Source organism: Pogona vitticeps, chromosome 2 (genome assembly GCF_051106095.1).
Source record: "Pogona vitticeps strain Pit_001003342236 chromosome 2, PviZW2.1, whole genome shotgun sequence".
Lineage (NCBI taxonomy): Eukaryota > Metazoa > Chordata > Lepidosauria > Squamata > Agamidae > Pogona > Pogona vitticeps.
In genome coordinates this window covers 124,650,640-124,668,102 of record NC_135784.1, presented here as the reverse complement: position 1 = coordinate 124,668,102, position 17,463 = coordinate 124,650,640, and the positions used below count along the sequence as shown (strand labels likewise).

Genomic DNA, 17,463 nt, shown 5'->3' with positions numbered 1-17,463 from the left:
GTACTTTTTCTTTTGTTGTTTAGTCATTAAGTCGTTGTGACAACCCCAGACCTACTGGGATATACCACAGTTTCACTAAGCTGCCACCAACCATTCCCTGTAAGGAGTCACACAGACCAGGAATGGATTTTTAACAAATAAAGGAATAAGGTTTATTTAAATCACACACAGGGAAAATAAAATGATCAAGTGAATAAGATACAGTAACGTGGCTTAATCTCAATCATACATACACCAGTTTGGTTCACACAGAACACCTTTAAATAAAGCACAGACCCTGAACCTATCAGTTCTGGCTAACCATACAGACACCTGAACCTATCAGGTTGGTACTGACTGACACACAGTAGTACCCTGTCTGACACACAGACTCCCACACCAGCTTCTTCTCTCAGCTCTCCTCCAGCTTCTCCTTCAGCTTCTCCATATATATACAGTACAGCCCCTCCTCCTGATGTCCCGCCTTCCACTCCCCATAGGATGGAACTTTCCCTCCAACCCATGACAGACAGGTAACATCAGTGCTGTATGTAACACCTCCCCTCTTTATAAGTTGTTTTGTAGGGGGAAAGCTAAAAGTGCTTTTCTCCAAAAAACAACCTGGATCCAAAACATACAAAAACAGTTATACATTAACATACAATACCATACTCACTCTAGGATAAACATATCGATTAGGCATTTAAACTTTTACCATTTACAATACATCAAGTTACCTTTATTCATACAAACCAGGTATATTTAATAACCAGATACATTTAACCTTTGGTCACCAAAATATATACATAGTCCATGTTTCTTTCGCCGTCTTCAATCTTCAGGTCTTCTTGACAAGGCGTCAGCAACACAGTTCACTGACCCTCTGACCACCTTCACTTCAAAGTCATAGTCTTGTAGGTTTAAAGCCCACCTCATAAGTTTGCTATTGTGGGTTTTCATTGTCTTTAACCATTGCAGTGGTGAATGGTCAGTGCACAGAACAAAATGTCTCCCCCAGATGTAAGGCTTGGCCTTCTGGATCGCGTAGACTATGGCCAGGCACTCCTTTTCCACGGTTGCCAGATGTCTCTCACCTTTCTGGAGTTTCCTACTCAGGTAGGACACCGGATGCTGGTCACCATTTTCATCCTCCTGGCAAAGAACTGCTCCTACCCCGCTGTTAGACGCATCGGTGTAGATGATGAACTCCCGGTCGAAGTCTGGAGCACGCAGCACTGGATAGTTGATGAGGGCCTCCTTCAACCTCTGGAACGCCTCCTCACAGTCGCTGGTCCACGGGATGCGGTCATCAGTCTTCTTCCTCGTCAGATCGGTCAGCGGAGCCGCAATCTCGCTAAACCTTGGAATGAACTTTCTGTAGTAGCCCACCAACCCAAGAAATGATTTGACTTTTTTCTTGGTGTTGGGTCTGGGCCAATCACGAACGGCTTCTATCTTGGCCTCTAGGGGTTTGATCATTCCTCCCCCTACTATGTGACCCAAGTATTTTATTTCTGGGCTACCCAGCTGCAGTTTGTTCTCTTTGCAAGGCCTAGGCCAAAGCACTTCCTCCCCTGGGTTAAAGTGCCTCTCCCTGGCTTGCTGGTCATCCCAAGCTTTCTTTCTGACCTTTTGAGCTTGCAGGGTCTCTGCTGCTAGCTCTAGGGTTCTCTTTAGGTCATTCCTTAAAGAGTCTATATATGTCACCACGTCTTGTGGGTCATCCTGGGTGATCTGCTCCCAATTTTGTTTGATTAAATCGAGTGGCCCTTTCACCCTTCTCCCAAACAAAAGTTCAAACGGACTGAACCCGGTACTGGCTTGTGGCACTGATCGATAAGCAAACAAAAGGGATTGTAGCTTCTGGTCCCAATTGTTTGGATTCTCTGCCAAGTAAGCCCTAATCATGCGCATCAGAGTCCCATTGAACTTTTCCGTTAACCCATTACTTTCAGGGTGATAGGCAGTGGTTTCCTTGTGTTTAATTCCACAGATTTGCCATAACCGTTTCATGAGCTTCGATGTGAACGATGCGCCCAAATCTGTGATTATTTCTGAGGCAAATCCCATCCTGGACATATACCCCACCAAGGCATCTGCCACTGTGTTAGTTTCAATGTTAGTCAAGGGTATGGCTTCAGGGTACCTCGTGGCATGGTCCACAATGGTGAGAATGAACCGGTTCCCCCTCTTTGTGGCCTTGGGCAAAGGTCCCACAATATCCACCCCTATGCATTTGAACGGAGTGTCAATCACAGGCAAAGGGCACAACTTTGCTTTGGTCCTGTCACGGTTATTCCCCTGCCTCTGACACACATCACATTGTTTACAGAACTCCTTGATCTGCTTCCCTATTTCAGGCCAGTAAAAATTCTGTGTAATTCTCTGTTGTGTTTTGTTCACCCCTAAGTGCGCAGCAAACATGTCAGAGTGCCCCCTTTTTAAGATCATGGGGCGATACTTTTCAGGTACCACCAGCTGACTCCTCAACTCTCCCCCTTTTGAGATATTCCTCAGGGTCTCTCTATATAAAATTCCCTTTTTCTCTCGAAATCTCACTGGGGTTTCAGGTGTTAGCTGGGCGTCTGTCACCTGTTCAAAACACTTTTGGAGAGTGGCGTCTGCCTTTTGCTCTTGGCCAAATCGGCTGTCTGTGGTTAAAGTTTCCACCACAGCTTCGGAACTCCCCTCTGCTTCCGTCTCGGGCTCTCCAATACCCCCTTGAACTGTCCCTGTGTTAGCTTGTGAGCGTGTAATCACTAGCACCCGTTTCACATGTTCAGCCAGGTCATTTCCCACGAGCACGGCTGCTGGCAGAGTCGATGAAATCGCTAGCCGCCAAACTCCCCTCCAGCCTTGAAAGTTCACAGGTACCTCAGCTACTGGCAGCGAGATCACCTGTCCCTCAATCCCTGCCACCTTTATGCTCTCATTTGGGATTACATACTCCCTAGGAATAATATCTGGATGGCACAGGGTCACCTGGGAACAAGTATCCCTCAGCCCCCTATACTGATGGTCAAGTATTCCTACGTCCACCCCTGCGGTTTCAAACAACTGCGAATCTGTTCTCACTAGCAAGCAGCGCTTGACCTCCACAAGAGGACCATTTTCCTCAGCCTGATCAGCAGATGTAACTGTTCCAGATTGAGTAGCCATGGCAACAGGCTCCCTCAGTGACAAGGAGCTTTGCTCTTTCTGGACACAGAACACAGCTTTTGGCTTGGTTCCACTCAAATAATGAGGCAAATTTCCCTTTATCTGCTTCCATTTCTCACACCCTGAGATTAGATGGCCCTTTCCTTGACAGAAATAACATTTTCTGCTGTACTTGGAGTCTTTCTCCTCTGGTTTTGGTTTTCCCTCCAAAATCTGGTTCCTGGACTGGCTCTGCCCAGAAGTTTTATCAACAAAATGGCCGCCCATTTTTGGCGGGCTCTGACCTAACCCTTTGGAGTACTTAGGGTCCCATGTTTCCCTCATGTTTTCTTCAGAATAATTCAGGTTTTGAGGTTGTGCCTTAACCTGTGTGCCTTCTTTTGGTTTCTTTTCTAGCTGCAATTTCTTCTCTTTTATTCTCAAATCCAGCTCCTTTTGCTTAGCCTCAAACTCAGCCCTGATCTGTAAAATCTCTTCCTCAGCCCTAGCTTTTATATCTTTTACCTTTTCAAGTTCTTGCTCACTTTGTCTGGCCTGAGCCTCATACTTTTCTCTTTCCGAAATTTCTTCAACTGATAAATTGTTATTTTTCTTATTTAGGAATGTTAATTCTAATTGTGCCATTCTAATTCTATGTTTCAGTTCCATCTCTTTTATCCTCAGGGCCGTTCCCCTTTCTAATTGTTTCATCCTAAATTCATGCTGTTGGGCTAGGAGCCTTTTTCTGAGTTCTGAGGTCAGTTCTCCCATGCTCTCATCCTGCACTGAGCCAAATTCCTCCTCAGAACCTTGGTCTACCTGTGGGTCTCTTACTTCCCCCATTTCTGCCATTTGGCTTCGAGTCAAGGGCATAATCCCCCTCCAGAACAGGCTGCCTTCAAAAGTCAAGCCTCAAAATAAAGCGACGACTTTTTTCCTTTTGCCTCAGAACCAGCCTTCTATAGATTGCTGCTGTTCTTTCAGCACTAACTTGCAACTGTTGCCAGCCAGAGTTTACCCCCCTCTGCTAGGCCTCTCAGCAGACAGGCTAGATCACTGCTACTTCACTCAGCTTTGCCTCAGCCTTTTTCCCGCCAAAACAGGTTGCCTCAGAGCTCCCTAATCTAGTCCCACCAATCTGAGGTCACACGTTCTTCCACTAGCCTACCTCCCCGTGAGGTAAGCCTAGAAGATTACCTACGCGCTCTCAGATTGTCCCTGACTAGACCCCCCTTGCTCTGGGCACACTTGCCAAGGCTTTGCTGTACCACTGGACAACTGGACCAGTCGTATCCCACACGCTGGACACCAATCAATGTGACAACCCCAGACCTACTGGGATATACCACAGTTTCACTAAGCTGCCACCAACCATTCCCTGTAAGGAGTCACACAGACCAGGAATGGATTTTTAACAAATAAAGGAATAAGGTTTATTTAAATCACACACAGGGAAAATAAAATGATCAAGTGAATAAGATACAGTAACGTGGCTTAATCTCAATCATACATACACCAGTTTGGTTCACACAGAACACCTTTAAATAAAGCACAGACCCTGAACCTATCAGTTCTGGCTAACCATACAGACACCTGAACCTATCAGGTTGGTACTGACTGACACACAGTAGTACCCTGTCTGACACACAGACTCCCACACCAGCTTCTTCTCTCAGCTCTCCTCCAGCTTCTCCTTCAGCTTCTCCATATATATACAGTACAGCCCCTCCTCCTGATGTCCCGCCTTCCACTCCCCATAGGATGGAACTTTCCCTCCAACCCATGACAGACAGGTAACATCAGTGCTGTATGTAACAGTCGTGTCCGAATCTTCGTGACCCCATGGACCAGAGCACCCCAGGCCCTCCTGTCTTCCACTGCCTCCCGGAGTTGGGTCAACTTCATGTTGGTAGCTTCGATGACACTGTCCATCCATCTCGTCCTCTGTCGTCCCTTTTTCCTCTTGCCTTCACACTTTCCCAACATCAGGGTCTTTTCCAGGGAGTCTTCTCTTCTCCTGAGATGGCCAAAGTATTGGAGCCTCAGCTTCAGGATCTGTCTTTCCAGTGAGCACTCAGGGTTGATTTCCTTCAAAATGGATAGGTTTGTCCTCCTTGCAGTCCAGGGGACTCTCAAGAGTCTCCTCCAGCACCACAATTCAAAAGCATCAACTCTTTGGCGGTCAGCCTTCTTTATGATCCAACTCTCACTTCCATACATGGCTACTGGAAAAACCATAGCTTTGACTATGCAGACCTTTGTCGGCAAGGTGATGCCTCTGCTTTTTAAGATGCTGTCTAGGTTTGTCATCGCTTTCCTCCCAAGAAGCAGGAGGCTTTTAATTTCGTGTCTACTGTCACCATCTGCAGTGATCATGGAGCCCAAGAAGGTAAAATCTGTCACTGCCTCCATATCTTCCCCTTCTATTTGCCAAGAGGTGATGGGACCAGTGGCCATGATCTTAGTTTTTTTTGTTAATGTTCAGCTTCAGACCATTTTTTGCGCTCGCTTATCCTCCTTAAGAGTTTCTTTAATTCCTCTTCACTTTCTGCCATCAGAGTGGTATCGTCTGCATATCTGAGGTTGTTGATATTTCTTCTGGCAATCTTAATTGCGGTTTGGGATTCCTCCAGACGGGCATTTTCCACATGATGTATTCTACATATAAGTTAAATAAGCAGGGAGACAATAAACAGCCTTGTTGTACTCCTTTCCCAATTTTGAACCAATCAGTTGTTCCATATCCAGTTCTAACTGTTGCTTCCTGTCCCATGTACAGATTTCTCAGGAGGTAGATAAAGTAGCCATGCACTCCCATTTCTTTAAGAACTTGCCATAGTTTGTTGTGGTCCACACAGTCAAAGGTTTTTGCGTAAATTTATATTTGTGTAACTTTTTGCATAACTTTTTATTTGGCTCAGGATTATATGATTTATTCTCAACATAGCAAGATGATATGAAGCTAAGTTGTTTGTCATCTGTATAAATGTCTGACCCTTCATTAGGCCCCATCTAGTTTATGACTTTCCCCAATGTTTTGCAGTCATCTTTGCTGACAAAATCTTACCCTGAGTGGGAAGAAGGCTTTTTTTTTTTTTTTTAGTTCTGCCTGGAATTTGTTGGTAAGAGGAAATGGTTGGCTAGAACCTGACAGAAGGCCCATGTTTAAGCTATCTATTTTCAGCATGGTGAAGGCTGAGTGTGGGCAGTTCAGCAAAATGTGCAGATGACACATACTGCTGGGCTAGATTAGAATGAGCTAGAAGAGGCAGTCTTCAGCGAACTGTTTCTCAAAAGAAGTCATCCAATTTATAGTAAGTCCCCCTGCACGGGCTCTTGTTTGGATGGGGCTCCTCACTTGGTAAAACTGCAGAAAGAAATCTAGGTTGGTGCAGAGGTTATAGTTCTTAAGCTTAATGGAACAAAAGTAGAAAGCAAATAATGAGAGTCCATGGGCATGTGAAGAGTGGCCTAACACAAAAATAGTCATGAGCATCTGTACCGTTTGCTGTATTAGGAAGCTGCAACTGGCTAAACAATTACAGTGGTGCCTCGCTTAACGATGTTAATTGGTTCCAAAAAAAACATTGCTATAGGAAAACATTGTTAAGCGAAACACCATTTCCCATAGCAATGCATTGAAAACCGGTTAATCCATTCCAATGGGAACGGATTACCGTCCTTAAGCGAAAATCCCCATAGGAAACATCGCTAAGCGATACAATGTTTCCCCCATTGAAAATCATTGAAGCCGACTCAATGATTTTCAATGGCTTTCCGATGTCCGTTTTTGCTCATTTAAAAGTGTCTTAAAATGTTTGAAACCTGTTTTAAATGCTTGGAATAGTTATTCCACCTTGTGAAACCTTTGCAAACTTAATTTGGCTTTGTTCTGAGTCTTCGTTAATTTTTGGTGATTTTTCTTCCCCCGCATTGAACTGTCCGTTCAATGCTTTTCAATGGGGGAAAAAAATTCACCAAAAATTAACGAAGACTCAGAACAAAGCCAAATTAAGTTTGCAAAGGTTTCACAAGGTGGACTAACTATTCCAAGCATTTAAAACAGGTTTCAAACATTTTAAGACACTTTTAAATGAGCAAAACCAGACATCTTTAAGTGAAAATCCCCCATAGAGAACATTGTTAAACGATGCGGAAAATTCCTCAAAGAAACCCATCGCAAAGCGAATACATTGTTAAATGAAGCAATCGCTAAGTGAGGCACCACTGTAGAAACATAGTCTTTGGGCCTGAGTCAACTGAATGTTGGGAGCATTTTATACCCTTTGCTGGTGGCTGTCATTTCAGTACTAAGGCTAGGACAGAGGCTTCTCTATGTAACTTTCTGTCTCCATTAGTCTTGCCTTCTTTCTTGGATCCTCTGCAATAGCTTCACAATTATTCATTGATTTAATTGCTTTTTCCTGATGATAGGAAAGCTAATCAGTTTACAGTAGAGGGACCCTGAATGCAGATTTTCTGACTTTCAGGCTATTTGTTGATTATGATCCTTCATTGCGTCTCTCAGCTTCAACGAGTCTTTCCCCCTCTCCATTCTCCTACAAATAACCTTCACAAGGGTGCCTTTCCCACCTTGATGCTGTTTTTTTCCATAACATTCTCACATGCCCCACCTTTCCAATAACCCCTGAGAGTTCTCGGATTTGTAGATTTTTAGCATTACAACACTACCCAGTGGACACAAGTTTCTGCAGCCTGATAATGTGGACAGGACCCTTGGAGAAGTGAAAGCCAGCACTTATCTGCTGAACCCTTGCCTCACCTGGCTTATAAAATCCGCCAGAGAGGGACGGGCCAAGTGGGTCCAATAGGTAGTGAATGCCTCCTTGAAGCGGGGTAGGATCCTAGCATCTTGAAGGAGGCAATAGTAAGACCGTTATTGAAAAAAAAATCTCCTTGGACTCCACAATACTGAATAATTACCTGCCAGTCTCTAATATCCCATTATTGGGCAAGGTGTTGGAGCAGGTTGTGGCTTCTCAACTCTAGGGGTTCCTGGATGAGACGGATTATCTAGATCCATTTCAATGTGGCTTCAGGCCTGGTTATGGGACAGAGACTGCTTTGGCCACCTTGGTGGATGATCTATTCTGGAAGCTGGACGGGAGGAGTGTGTCGTTGTTGGTTCTGCTGGACCTCTCAGTGGCTTTCGATACCATCAACCATGGTATCCTTCTGGGTCATCTGTCTGGGATGGAACTTGGAGGCACTGCTTTACAGTGGCTCTGATCCTTCCTGGAGGGGAAAACCCAGATGCTGGGGGATGCCTGTTCGACATCCTGGCCATTGGCCTGTGGTGTCTTTCAGGGTTCTGTTTTGTCCCCTATGCCATTCAACATCTACATAAAATTGCTAGGAGAGGTTGTCTAGAGTTTGGGAGTTTGGCATCACCAGTACTCCGATGACACCTGACTCTGTCTCTCAACTCTATCTCTCCTTTCCATCTAAATCCAAGGAAACTGTTTCAGTTCTAAATCAGTGTTTGGTGTCAGTAATGGACTGGATAAGGGCAAATAAAGGAATAGGGTTGCGGCCTGTGCTGGAGGACGTTACACTCCCTCTGAAAACACAGGTGTGCAGCTCGGGGGAGCTCCGGGATTCGTCCCTGAGCCTGGATGTCCAGGTTTCGGCAGGACTACCTTTGCACAGTTAAAACTAGTACATCAGCTGCACCCGTTTCTTCAGAGGTCTGATCTGGCCCTGGTGACACATGCCCTAGTTACATCTTGGCTGGATTACCATAACATGCTCTTATGTGGGGCTGCCTTTGGAAAGTGTTCAGAAACTCGAGAGGGTCCAAAATGCCGCAGCCGAATTGTTAACCAGGGCTGATTACAGGGAACATATCACTCCCCTGTTACAGCACCTCCACTGGCTGCGGATCTGTTTCCGGGCACAATTAAAAGGGCTGGTTTTAGTGTGTGTGTGTGTGTGTGTGTGTGTGTGTGTGTGTGTGTGTGTGTGTGTGTGTGTGTGTGTGTGTGTGTGTGTGTGTGTGTGTGTGTGTGTGTGTGTGTGTGTGTGTGTGTGTGTGTGTGTGTGTGTGTGTGTGTTTTTTTCTGTTTCTCTCAATCTTTCCCCTGCCGGTGCGTTTGGTGGAGAGACGGGTTGTTGGTGGTGGAGGGCCTTCTCCTGCTGTTGCTCCCAGACTCTGGAACTCCCTCCCGTGGGAAGCCAGGCTGGTCATCTCTTTGCTGTCTTTCTGCAAGCAGGCAAAGACCTTTTTTTCTTCAGGCAGAGTTTTCCTTAATGACTGGTGGTCTGAGAGGGATTTTTAAATGGATTGTTGTGCTCTGTTTTAAATGTGTTTTAATGCTGATTTTATTTACTATTTTTAATATGATCCTTGTTTAATTCTTTTTAAAATATTTGTATATTTACTGTTTTTGAATACTGTCTTTTTAATGATGCAAGCCACCTTAAGTCCCTTTTCGGGAGAAAAGAGGGATAGAAGTATTTTAAATATATAATAAATAAGACAAGTGGCATAACTGATGGCTTGATGACATTATCATTGTTTCAACATCTGAGCATGTGGCATACAGATGGCAAGTGTATATAGATACTTATTTGGATATCTGGTCATTTTTTATTGATATTTACACTTACGTTTTCTTATTATTATGCCTTTTTGGGGTTTTAGCATTCTCTGTAATTTTTTTAAAACTTTTGGCATTTCCCCCTGTTTTTCCTTATATTATTTCCAAAGAATAAAAACGTATTTTAAAAAAATTAAGAGGAATGCAACAAGTCATCTAATGAACTATTTTTCTCTTTCAGATGCCAGCCTGGACTAATTGGGGAACACTGCCAGTTTCAAGATCCATGCCACCAATCTCCCTGTGCCAATGGGGGGGCATGTGAGAGCACACTACGAGACGGCACGGTGCACTACCAGTGTACCTGCGCCAAAGGCTTCCGAGGTGAGGGCATGCAGTGAGGTGGGCGAGGAAGCCTTGGTGTCCTATACGCTTTCTGCCTTCCCAGTGGGAAACTGCTCCTCTGGGATGGGAGTGTACATGGGAATTCACTAGGGTGTGCGATCATAGGTGAGGATGTAGGAAATAGGATGAAGAGTTAACGCCCTCCCTTCCAGGCCCAAAGTCACAAGGAACTCTCTTGTTTAGGCCAAGACTGCTCTCTGTTTGATGCCTGTGCCAGCAAGCCATGTCTTAATGGCGGCCGCTGTACCAACTGGAATGGCCGATACAACTGTACGTGCCCATCCGGCTATCAGGGCCGCAACTGTCGGAGTGATGTGGATGAATGTCGGCTGCCTGGTCTGTGCCAGAATGGGGGCACCTGTCTGAATACACCTGGCTCTTTCCGGTGCCAGTGCCAACCGGGTTACACAGGGCAGCACTGTGAGAGCATCTCCACACCGTGTGCTCCCTCCCAGTGTCTCAACGGGGGTACTTGCCGTCAGACAGGGGAACTCAGCTACGAGTGTGCTTGCTTACCAGGTGAGTGAACAGTTCTAAGAAGGCCATGCTTAACTCTGCCGTATGGGAACAGGGTTGAGTACTGGGTGGAGGGGGATAGATTTTAGGTGAGAATATCTCTTTGAGAATCTGGGCGATGTCAAGCGGTCCTTGCAGCATGAGCCTAGCCCTTTCTTTTCCCTGGCTAGACTATGCTGTGCTGCACCATTCTGCTGTCAGGAAGCTCATGGGAAGCTGTTGAGAGCCTTGGTGGAGCAGGAAGGAAGCAATCAAAGGGGGAGGCAGTCAGAATTGGCTCACAGCAGCTGTGGTTCCAGCTGTGTAAGCCAAAATGCAGGGCAAGGCCTGACTAATTCTTCCTCCTTATTTGAGTTTGAGATCTTGAATGAGAGTGGGAGTTTAAATAAGAGATGGGTGTTTTGCGAAGTAGCTCAGAGACTCTGCCCTACATTGTCGTATTTTCCGTTTCTGCCATTCCTGGCCAAGCTTGAACTTGGTTTTCAATCCTACAGGGCAATCCTGTGCATGCATCCTTGGGAGGAAGTCTTACTGTGCTCTGTGGCATTGACTCCCAGAAAAGGGTGCATGGGATTATAGGCCTGAATGGAACCTTAGTAGCAGAACGATGGGTTGATGGCTTTTGCTTTCTTTGATTTTCCCAAGCTGAACTAAATCCTTCTCTTCTCTGTCCATAGGGTTTGAGGGCCACAATTGTGAGATCAACATAGATGACTGTCCAGACCACATGTGCATGAATGGGGGCACTTGTGTGGATGGCGTCAACACCTACAACTGCCAGTGCCCTCCTGAGTGGACAGGTATGGGTCTCTCTCTCTCTCTCTGTCTCTGTCTCTGTCTCTCTCTCTCTCTCTCTCTCTGTGTGTGCAAGAGCCAGGATGTGATGAGAACCCTAGAGCATTCTGGGGGACTTGGGGGAAGTGGGAATCTCTCAGAGATGAGGAATTTCCTTTTCTGCTTGTCATTATGGGGTTCTTTCAGCATTATCCTCCAAATCAGGAAGTCTGTCTGTCTGTCTGTCTTGTACAGAATGAAGTGTGGGTTGTTTTGTACTCCAGTTTTGCAAGATACTGACCTGGCTCAGTAAATGGAAATGTCCCAGGACTGGGAAGCAGGAAGGGGGAAAGATGTCAGTGTAGGAGCTTTTGGCCAGGCTGTTCCCGTAAGAACTGCCTCCCTCTCCTTGCCCTCTAGGCCAGTTCTGTACTGAGGATGTGGATGAATGCCAGCTGCAGCCCAATGCCTGCCACAATGGGGGCACTTGTTTCAACACCAATGGAGGGCATTCCTGTGTCTGTGTCAATGGCTGGACTGGGGAGAGCTGCAGTGAGAACATCGATGACTGCCAGACAGCAGTCTGCTTTCACGGTGCAACCTGTCATGATCGTGTGGCTTCCTTCTACTGTGCCTGTCCTATGGGCAAGACAGGTATCTGGTTACTCACCTTGCATAACATATCCATGTTGTCTGATTTTGTTCTGGTTTGTGTAGATCAGGGGTGTCCAACCTTTCACCTTCCCTGGGTCACAACAGAAGATGAACATTTGGTTTGGGCTGCACATAAATTTGGTTTGTGCCGCATGGGGGGGCAGCCCTAGCTGTCCTCCACAGCCCCGCTCCAAGCGCGCTTACTGGCAGCTGCGATCTCAGACAGCAGAGGCTGCCAGCTTCGACTCCGGTGGCTTTATGGGGCCGGGAGGGGGTCCACCTATTGACGGGGACGGCACAATGCAGTCACACAGACCCCCTGTCCCCTCCCCTCCCACTCCTTCCTTCCCTCTCTTCCCCTCTACTGTAGTGACGTGCCCCGGCCGCAAGCGCCGGCAGTGTAACTTGAAACTTTGGAATTTCTTTTAAAATAAAAAATTGCACTGGGCCGCATTATGAGGTGACCTGGGCCGCATGCGGCCCTCGGGCCGCAGGTTGGACAAGCCTGGTGTAGATGTTTTGGGAGCTTTGGTCAGGATACTGAAATGAACATCTCGGTGGGATGTGGATAACATGGCTAGGATAGCTTTCTAAATGGGGGGGGGGGAAGTTTGTTGGGCATGAACAAGATGTAGCCATGAGTTGCCTTTTCCCCATTAACTCTGCCCCATTCTCTGCACTTCCTGTTACTAGGCACTGCTGTCATGTGATTTCTTTTCATGGTCTTTCCCCCCTAGGCCTTCTCTGTCACTTGGATGATGCCTGCGTCAGTAACCCTTGCCACGAGGATGCAATTTGTGACACCAACCCGATGAACGGCCGTGCCATCTGCACCTGTCCTCCTGGTTTCACTGGGGGGGCATGCGATCAGGATGTGAATGAGTGTTCCATTGGTGAGAATTACTGAACCTTTCTTATTTTGTAGAATCAAAAAAAAGAGGAACTGCCTCTCCACTGAGCGGCAGGGAAAGGTCCGGGGAGGATGAGTCCAAGATGGACTTAGGTTAGCTCTCTGAATTGCAAAATTGCACGTAAAAGACTGAGACTAGCTGGCTTCAGAGAGGTGCTGCTTCAATTCCTTGTTTGCTTTTTTTCCTTAAAGTGAAGATAGAGGGGTTGTAATTTTGGGCCCTCCATCCACCTATGTTCACGTCGTGTTCCTTTGCCATCTCCAGGAGCCAATCCATGTGAGCATTTTGGCAAATGTGTGAATACACAAGGCTCCTTCCAGTGCCAGTGTGGCCGTGGCTACACAGGACCACGCTGTGAGACAGACATCAATGAGTGCCTCTCCATGCCTTGCCAGAATGATGCTACCTGCCTTGACCGCATTGGGGAGTTTACCTGCATCTGCATGTCGGGTGAGTTCCCTGGCTCTACCTGATGTTGAACCATTAGAGGAGCAAAATATTCCCCTCATGATGCAAGCAGTCTAAAGGGGGAAAAGAAAGCTGCTATGTAACTGGATTTTGAAGAACTAGTGCCAAGTCCCTGCCAGGTGTGAGTTCATTGAACAAACTTTAGTAAGTTACTTCTTTGCTTCAATTTCCTTTTAACCATGACAATTTCAGTTACTGTATTTGCAAAGGCTTTCACGGCCGGGATCTAATGGTTGTGGGTTTTTCGGACTCTTTGGCCGTGTTCTGAAGGTTGTTCTTTCTAATGTTTCACCAGTCTCTGTGGCCGGCATCTTCAGAGGACAGCAACCTGTGCTCTGGTGCAGTTTGGTGCACAGGTTGCTGTCCTCTGAAGATGCCGGCCACAGAGACTGGCGAAACGTTAGGAAGAACAACCTTCAGCACACGGCCAAAGAGCCCGAAAAACCCACAACAACCATTTTCAGTTACATTTTTCAAAGTTGCTGTGAAGCTCCATTAATCCTCCCAAACCTGCTGCTTTCCAGATTTGCTGGGCCATGTTTATGCTAGTTGAAGAGGATGAGAGTTGTAGTCTTGTGCTTCTGGATAGTGCCAGAGTGGGAGGGCTTCTCTGTGTAAAGCACAAGGCGCATTTGAAATTTTGTATAAATTATTGAAAAACAGTCCTTGCTTCCTGCCTAGGCATGTGTCTGCTTGGTGCAAGAACATAATCCCTGGTCTGCACCAAGGCACCAAGAGTGCATCTCTGATTCTTTGAAGGAGTTTATTTTATTTAGATTTCAGACTCTTGTGAAGAGGCAGCTCTTGGGTTTTGACTCTTCCTATCTCTCTTGCAGTGCCTAATCTTTTTATGCATGTACATCAGGAAGGTACTCATGATTCTCCTAGCCCTGGTTGGTGGGTTGTATTCTTCAGACTAAGAGAACCAGGGGGAACATGGATAGTTATATTAGTATAGATATGTAGGAATCTATGCTGAGCTTTTCCCTCACCCCCTGTCCCCTGCCAGTTTGTATGCTTTCAGGCTCTTTATTTCGTATAGTTACTGCAAGAGCAGAACTGATTAGTACACTCAGTATACAGACTTAGGAGGAAGGTTGAGGAAGGGGGCTGGCTGTTTCCAGCATAGGTTAGCACTGTAAATGTGGGGGCTGTCATGTAGGTCTCTCTCTCTGGATGAGTGTACTGCCATTTCTGCCTCCAGCGCATCATTGCAGTGTGGTGAGCTTGGCCCCCAAAAGCAGCGGAGATCTTTAGACAGCCATGCTGGGGCCAAGGCGAGTGTATACGGATGAAGGGAGCTGTGGAAAGTGAGGGATGGCTATACAGCTGCCCCACCTCCCATTGTCACCGTGCTATGGGACTGGGGTGCCGGGGAAATCAGTACAATGTTCATACAGACAGTTGGGAGTGCAGCATTGTGCTTGGAATATTAATGTTGGGGCCGGCCTGGTGGGTGATGTGAATTGACTGTGCTTTGTGCTTCCGTTACCCCATAGAGGGAGGTGCATTCTCCTTGCTTGCTCACTCATTGGTTAATTCTGGCTTTTTGTAAAAAAACATGGGTGGGTGGGGGCTGCTAGATGAGAATGGCCTTGGACTAGGGGGTTACACGACTAGGCATCAGCTTGGCACTTCTGCTCTAATCCAGCCTCCCTGCATTTTGGAGCTACTCTTTTTGGGATAGAGATGCAGTGAGTGGTTTGGCATACCCGACCTAGATTGCTGGCAAGAAATTAGGAGCCAGCAATGCAGTAGCATTCCTTTCCCAGATAATCCCCTTCCTACAGCAAAAGCACGAAAGCTTTAGAAACATTTGACTGGGCTGTAAGTAGTGGAGCTTTTTTTTTTTAATTGCAGAACCTTCAAACTGATTAGAAAATGGTTCTGGAAAGCAGATTCTTTGTATGTACCTATGATTCTCAAAACCCAAATCAGTGTGTGTACTGGTAGCTCATCTCTAACCTTTGCTCCTGTTTTGTGTTTACTCCGGCAGTCCCCACAGTCTTTTCAGCTCCCAGTTCTTTTCCTTACCAGTGACCTCAAATCTCAAGGCCACTCACTGAGACAAACCAGAAATATCAGAAATATGTGGCCAAATTGTCCCGAGTTCCTTGCATGAGTCCTGCTCACCTTCTTTTCCTCTGGTGGCCTAAATCCAGGCCTGTCTGACAGCTCTGATCTATTTCCTGCCTGCTTATCATACCACTATGACATCTTAACCTTTTTTTTCCTTTGCTTTGCTTTCTTGATTTCTTTCTTTTTATTTTTGTTTTAAATATTGGGGCTTATTCCTCTCCCTGCCTCCTACCCAAAGAGGCTTCTCTTTCTTTCCCGTGTCTTTTTTTCTTAATCAACTTAGAGGAAACAAACAGGAGTGATCATGTCTTTGTATAATGTCTGAAGTTAAAGATTTGCCTGCATCAGGGAAAGTCAGGTGAAAGGCATTTGGTAGTGCATCACCATCATTTTAGGGTTCCCCCCCCCCAAAAAAAATCTCCAGAATTTGAGGAACATGGTTCTGGTGAATTAGAACAAAGGAACTGTATAGTGACTTCTCACGTGGCATTCTCCCTTCCCCTTGCACAGAGATTATCTCCAAACCAAAAAGATACAGCTGGCTTGTATCTCAGTCCCTGATGGAACAGTAGGAGAACACAGTGTTTTGTGGTTTTCTTTTTTGACCCTAAGCGAGCCCTGCCCACTCAAGTGGTTTGCACAAAGATATTTCAGTGCCATCTTACAATTTTAAGATACTCTGTTCCTCCCATCTTTCTAGCAGAAACCTAGTTCAAGGCTGGAGCGTCTCAGTTCCTTTGTGAGTAGCTGAGCAGAGGAGGTAGGCCCCAGAAATGAGTCAGTCGATGCTGTTTGTCAGCATACTATTCATGAGAGAAGCAGATTTCATTTTTTTTTTTAATGGCAGTGGGAAAGGGCTGGTAATAATGAAACTGGAATAGTTAGTTTTGCAGTACTGTGCTTCAAGACCAGCAAGGCAGGCTGTGTTCATTCTTGTCACTTTGGAATGGCCCTAGGATGCACAGCGCAGAATCACGATACCTGTTTGAAGTCCTGCAGCCCAGTGCGTGCAGGATGGCTAGTCTTCTGTAGTCTGGAGTTTGATTTGCCCCCTTCAGCTGTGTTCGCTTGGTGTATAGCATGTCTAGTGTGTTTTCCTCTTCCCTTTTTGGGATGATAACCCTGTGCAGAAGTTGACATAGAAACGTATGCCTTCAATTAAACTCTCCGCCCTGGTTCAAGGCATGATACCTTGGAGTCTTCATGAACCATGCTAACATTTCATTAATAAAGGGAGGATAGGCCAGGGGATGAAATGTTTTTTAACAAATTTCCAGAAACTCTTCTGCAGAACTGCTTTTAGTGTAAAGAGAAATGGGATGCCGAAATTGTACAGCTCATACTTCTAAGAAAGACTATAAGTTTCCTCTTATTTTATACTTAAGTTTAAATTTTAGGATTGGCCTTAAATATGTTGGAAAGTGGCTGCTAGTAAGTGTAGCTAGATAAACAAGAAGTCAAATGTGATACAAGGCAGCTTTTTAAGTCTGTACGTTTATGATGATGATGATGATGATGATGCCACATTTCTCCCAACAAGGGACCCAGAGCAGCTCACAACATTAAAATTCACACAATTTAAAAACACAATAAGTTAAATATTAAAAGATAAATTAAACAATATATGATTTAAAATACAATTAATATATTAAAACATGAAAACATGAAAAAGATTAAAATTATCTGCTAAAATGGGGTTCAGGGATTCAGTTATAATTGTTAAACGCCTGCCTGAAGAGATGGGTCTTTAGCTTTTTTCAGAAGGATAAAAGGGAAGGGGCCATCCTGATCTCCCAAGGGAGAGAGTTCCATAGCCTGGGAGCTGCCACCGAAAAGGCCCTCTCCCGAGTCCCCGTCAGCTGTGCTTGTGCTGGCAATGGGACCGAGAGGAGGGCCTCCTCTGCTGATTTTAATTGCCAAGAAGGCACATATAGGGAGATACGGTCCTTCAGGTAGCCTGAACCCAAGCTGTATAGGGC

General features: G+C 45.8%; 1 protein-coding gene across 3 annotated transcripts in view; it reads left to right on the top strand.

The window, feature by feature from the left end:
- Positions 1-17,463, top strand: part of NOTCH3 (notch receptor 3) — an 80,134-nt gene that overhangs the window by 26,190 nt on the left and 36,481 nt on the right. For all 3 annotated transcript variants that reach the window (XM_072990348.2, XM_072990350.2, XM_072990349.2), the window contains exons 3-8: positions 9,919-10,061; positions 10,266-10,601; positions 11,276-11,398; positions 11,793-12,026; positions 12,764-12,919; positions 13,202-13,387. In XM_072990348.2, coding sequence (XP_072846449.2) covers positions 9,919-10,061; positions 10,266-10,601; positions 11,276-11,398; positions 11,793-12,026; positions 12,764-12,919; positions 13,202-13,387 — 1,178 coding nt within the window. The remainder of the gene's footprint in view (positions 1-9,918; positions 10,062-10,265; positions 10,602-11,275; positions 11,399-11,792; positions 12,027-12,763; positions 12,920-13,201; positions 13,388-17,463) is intronic.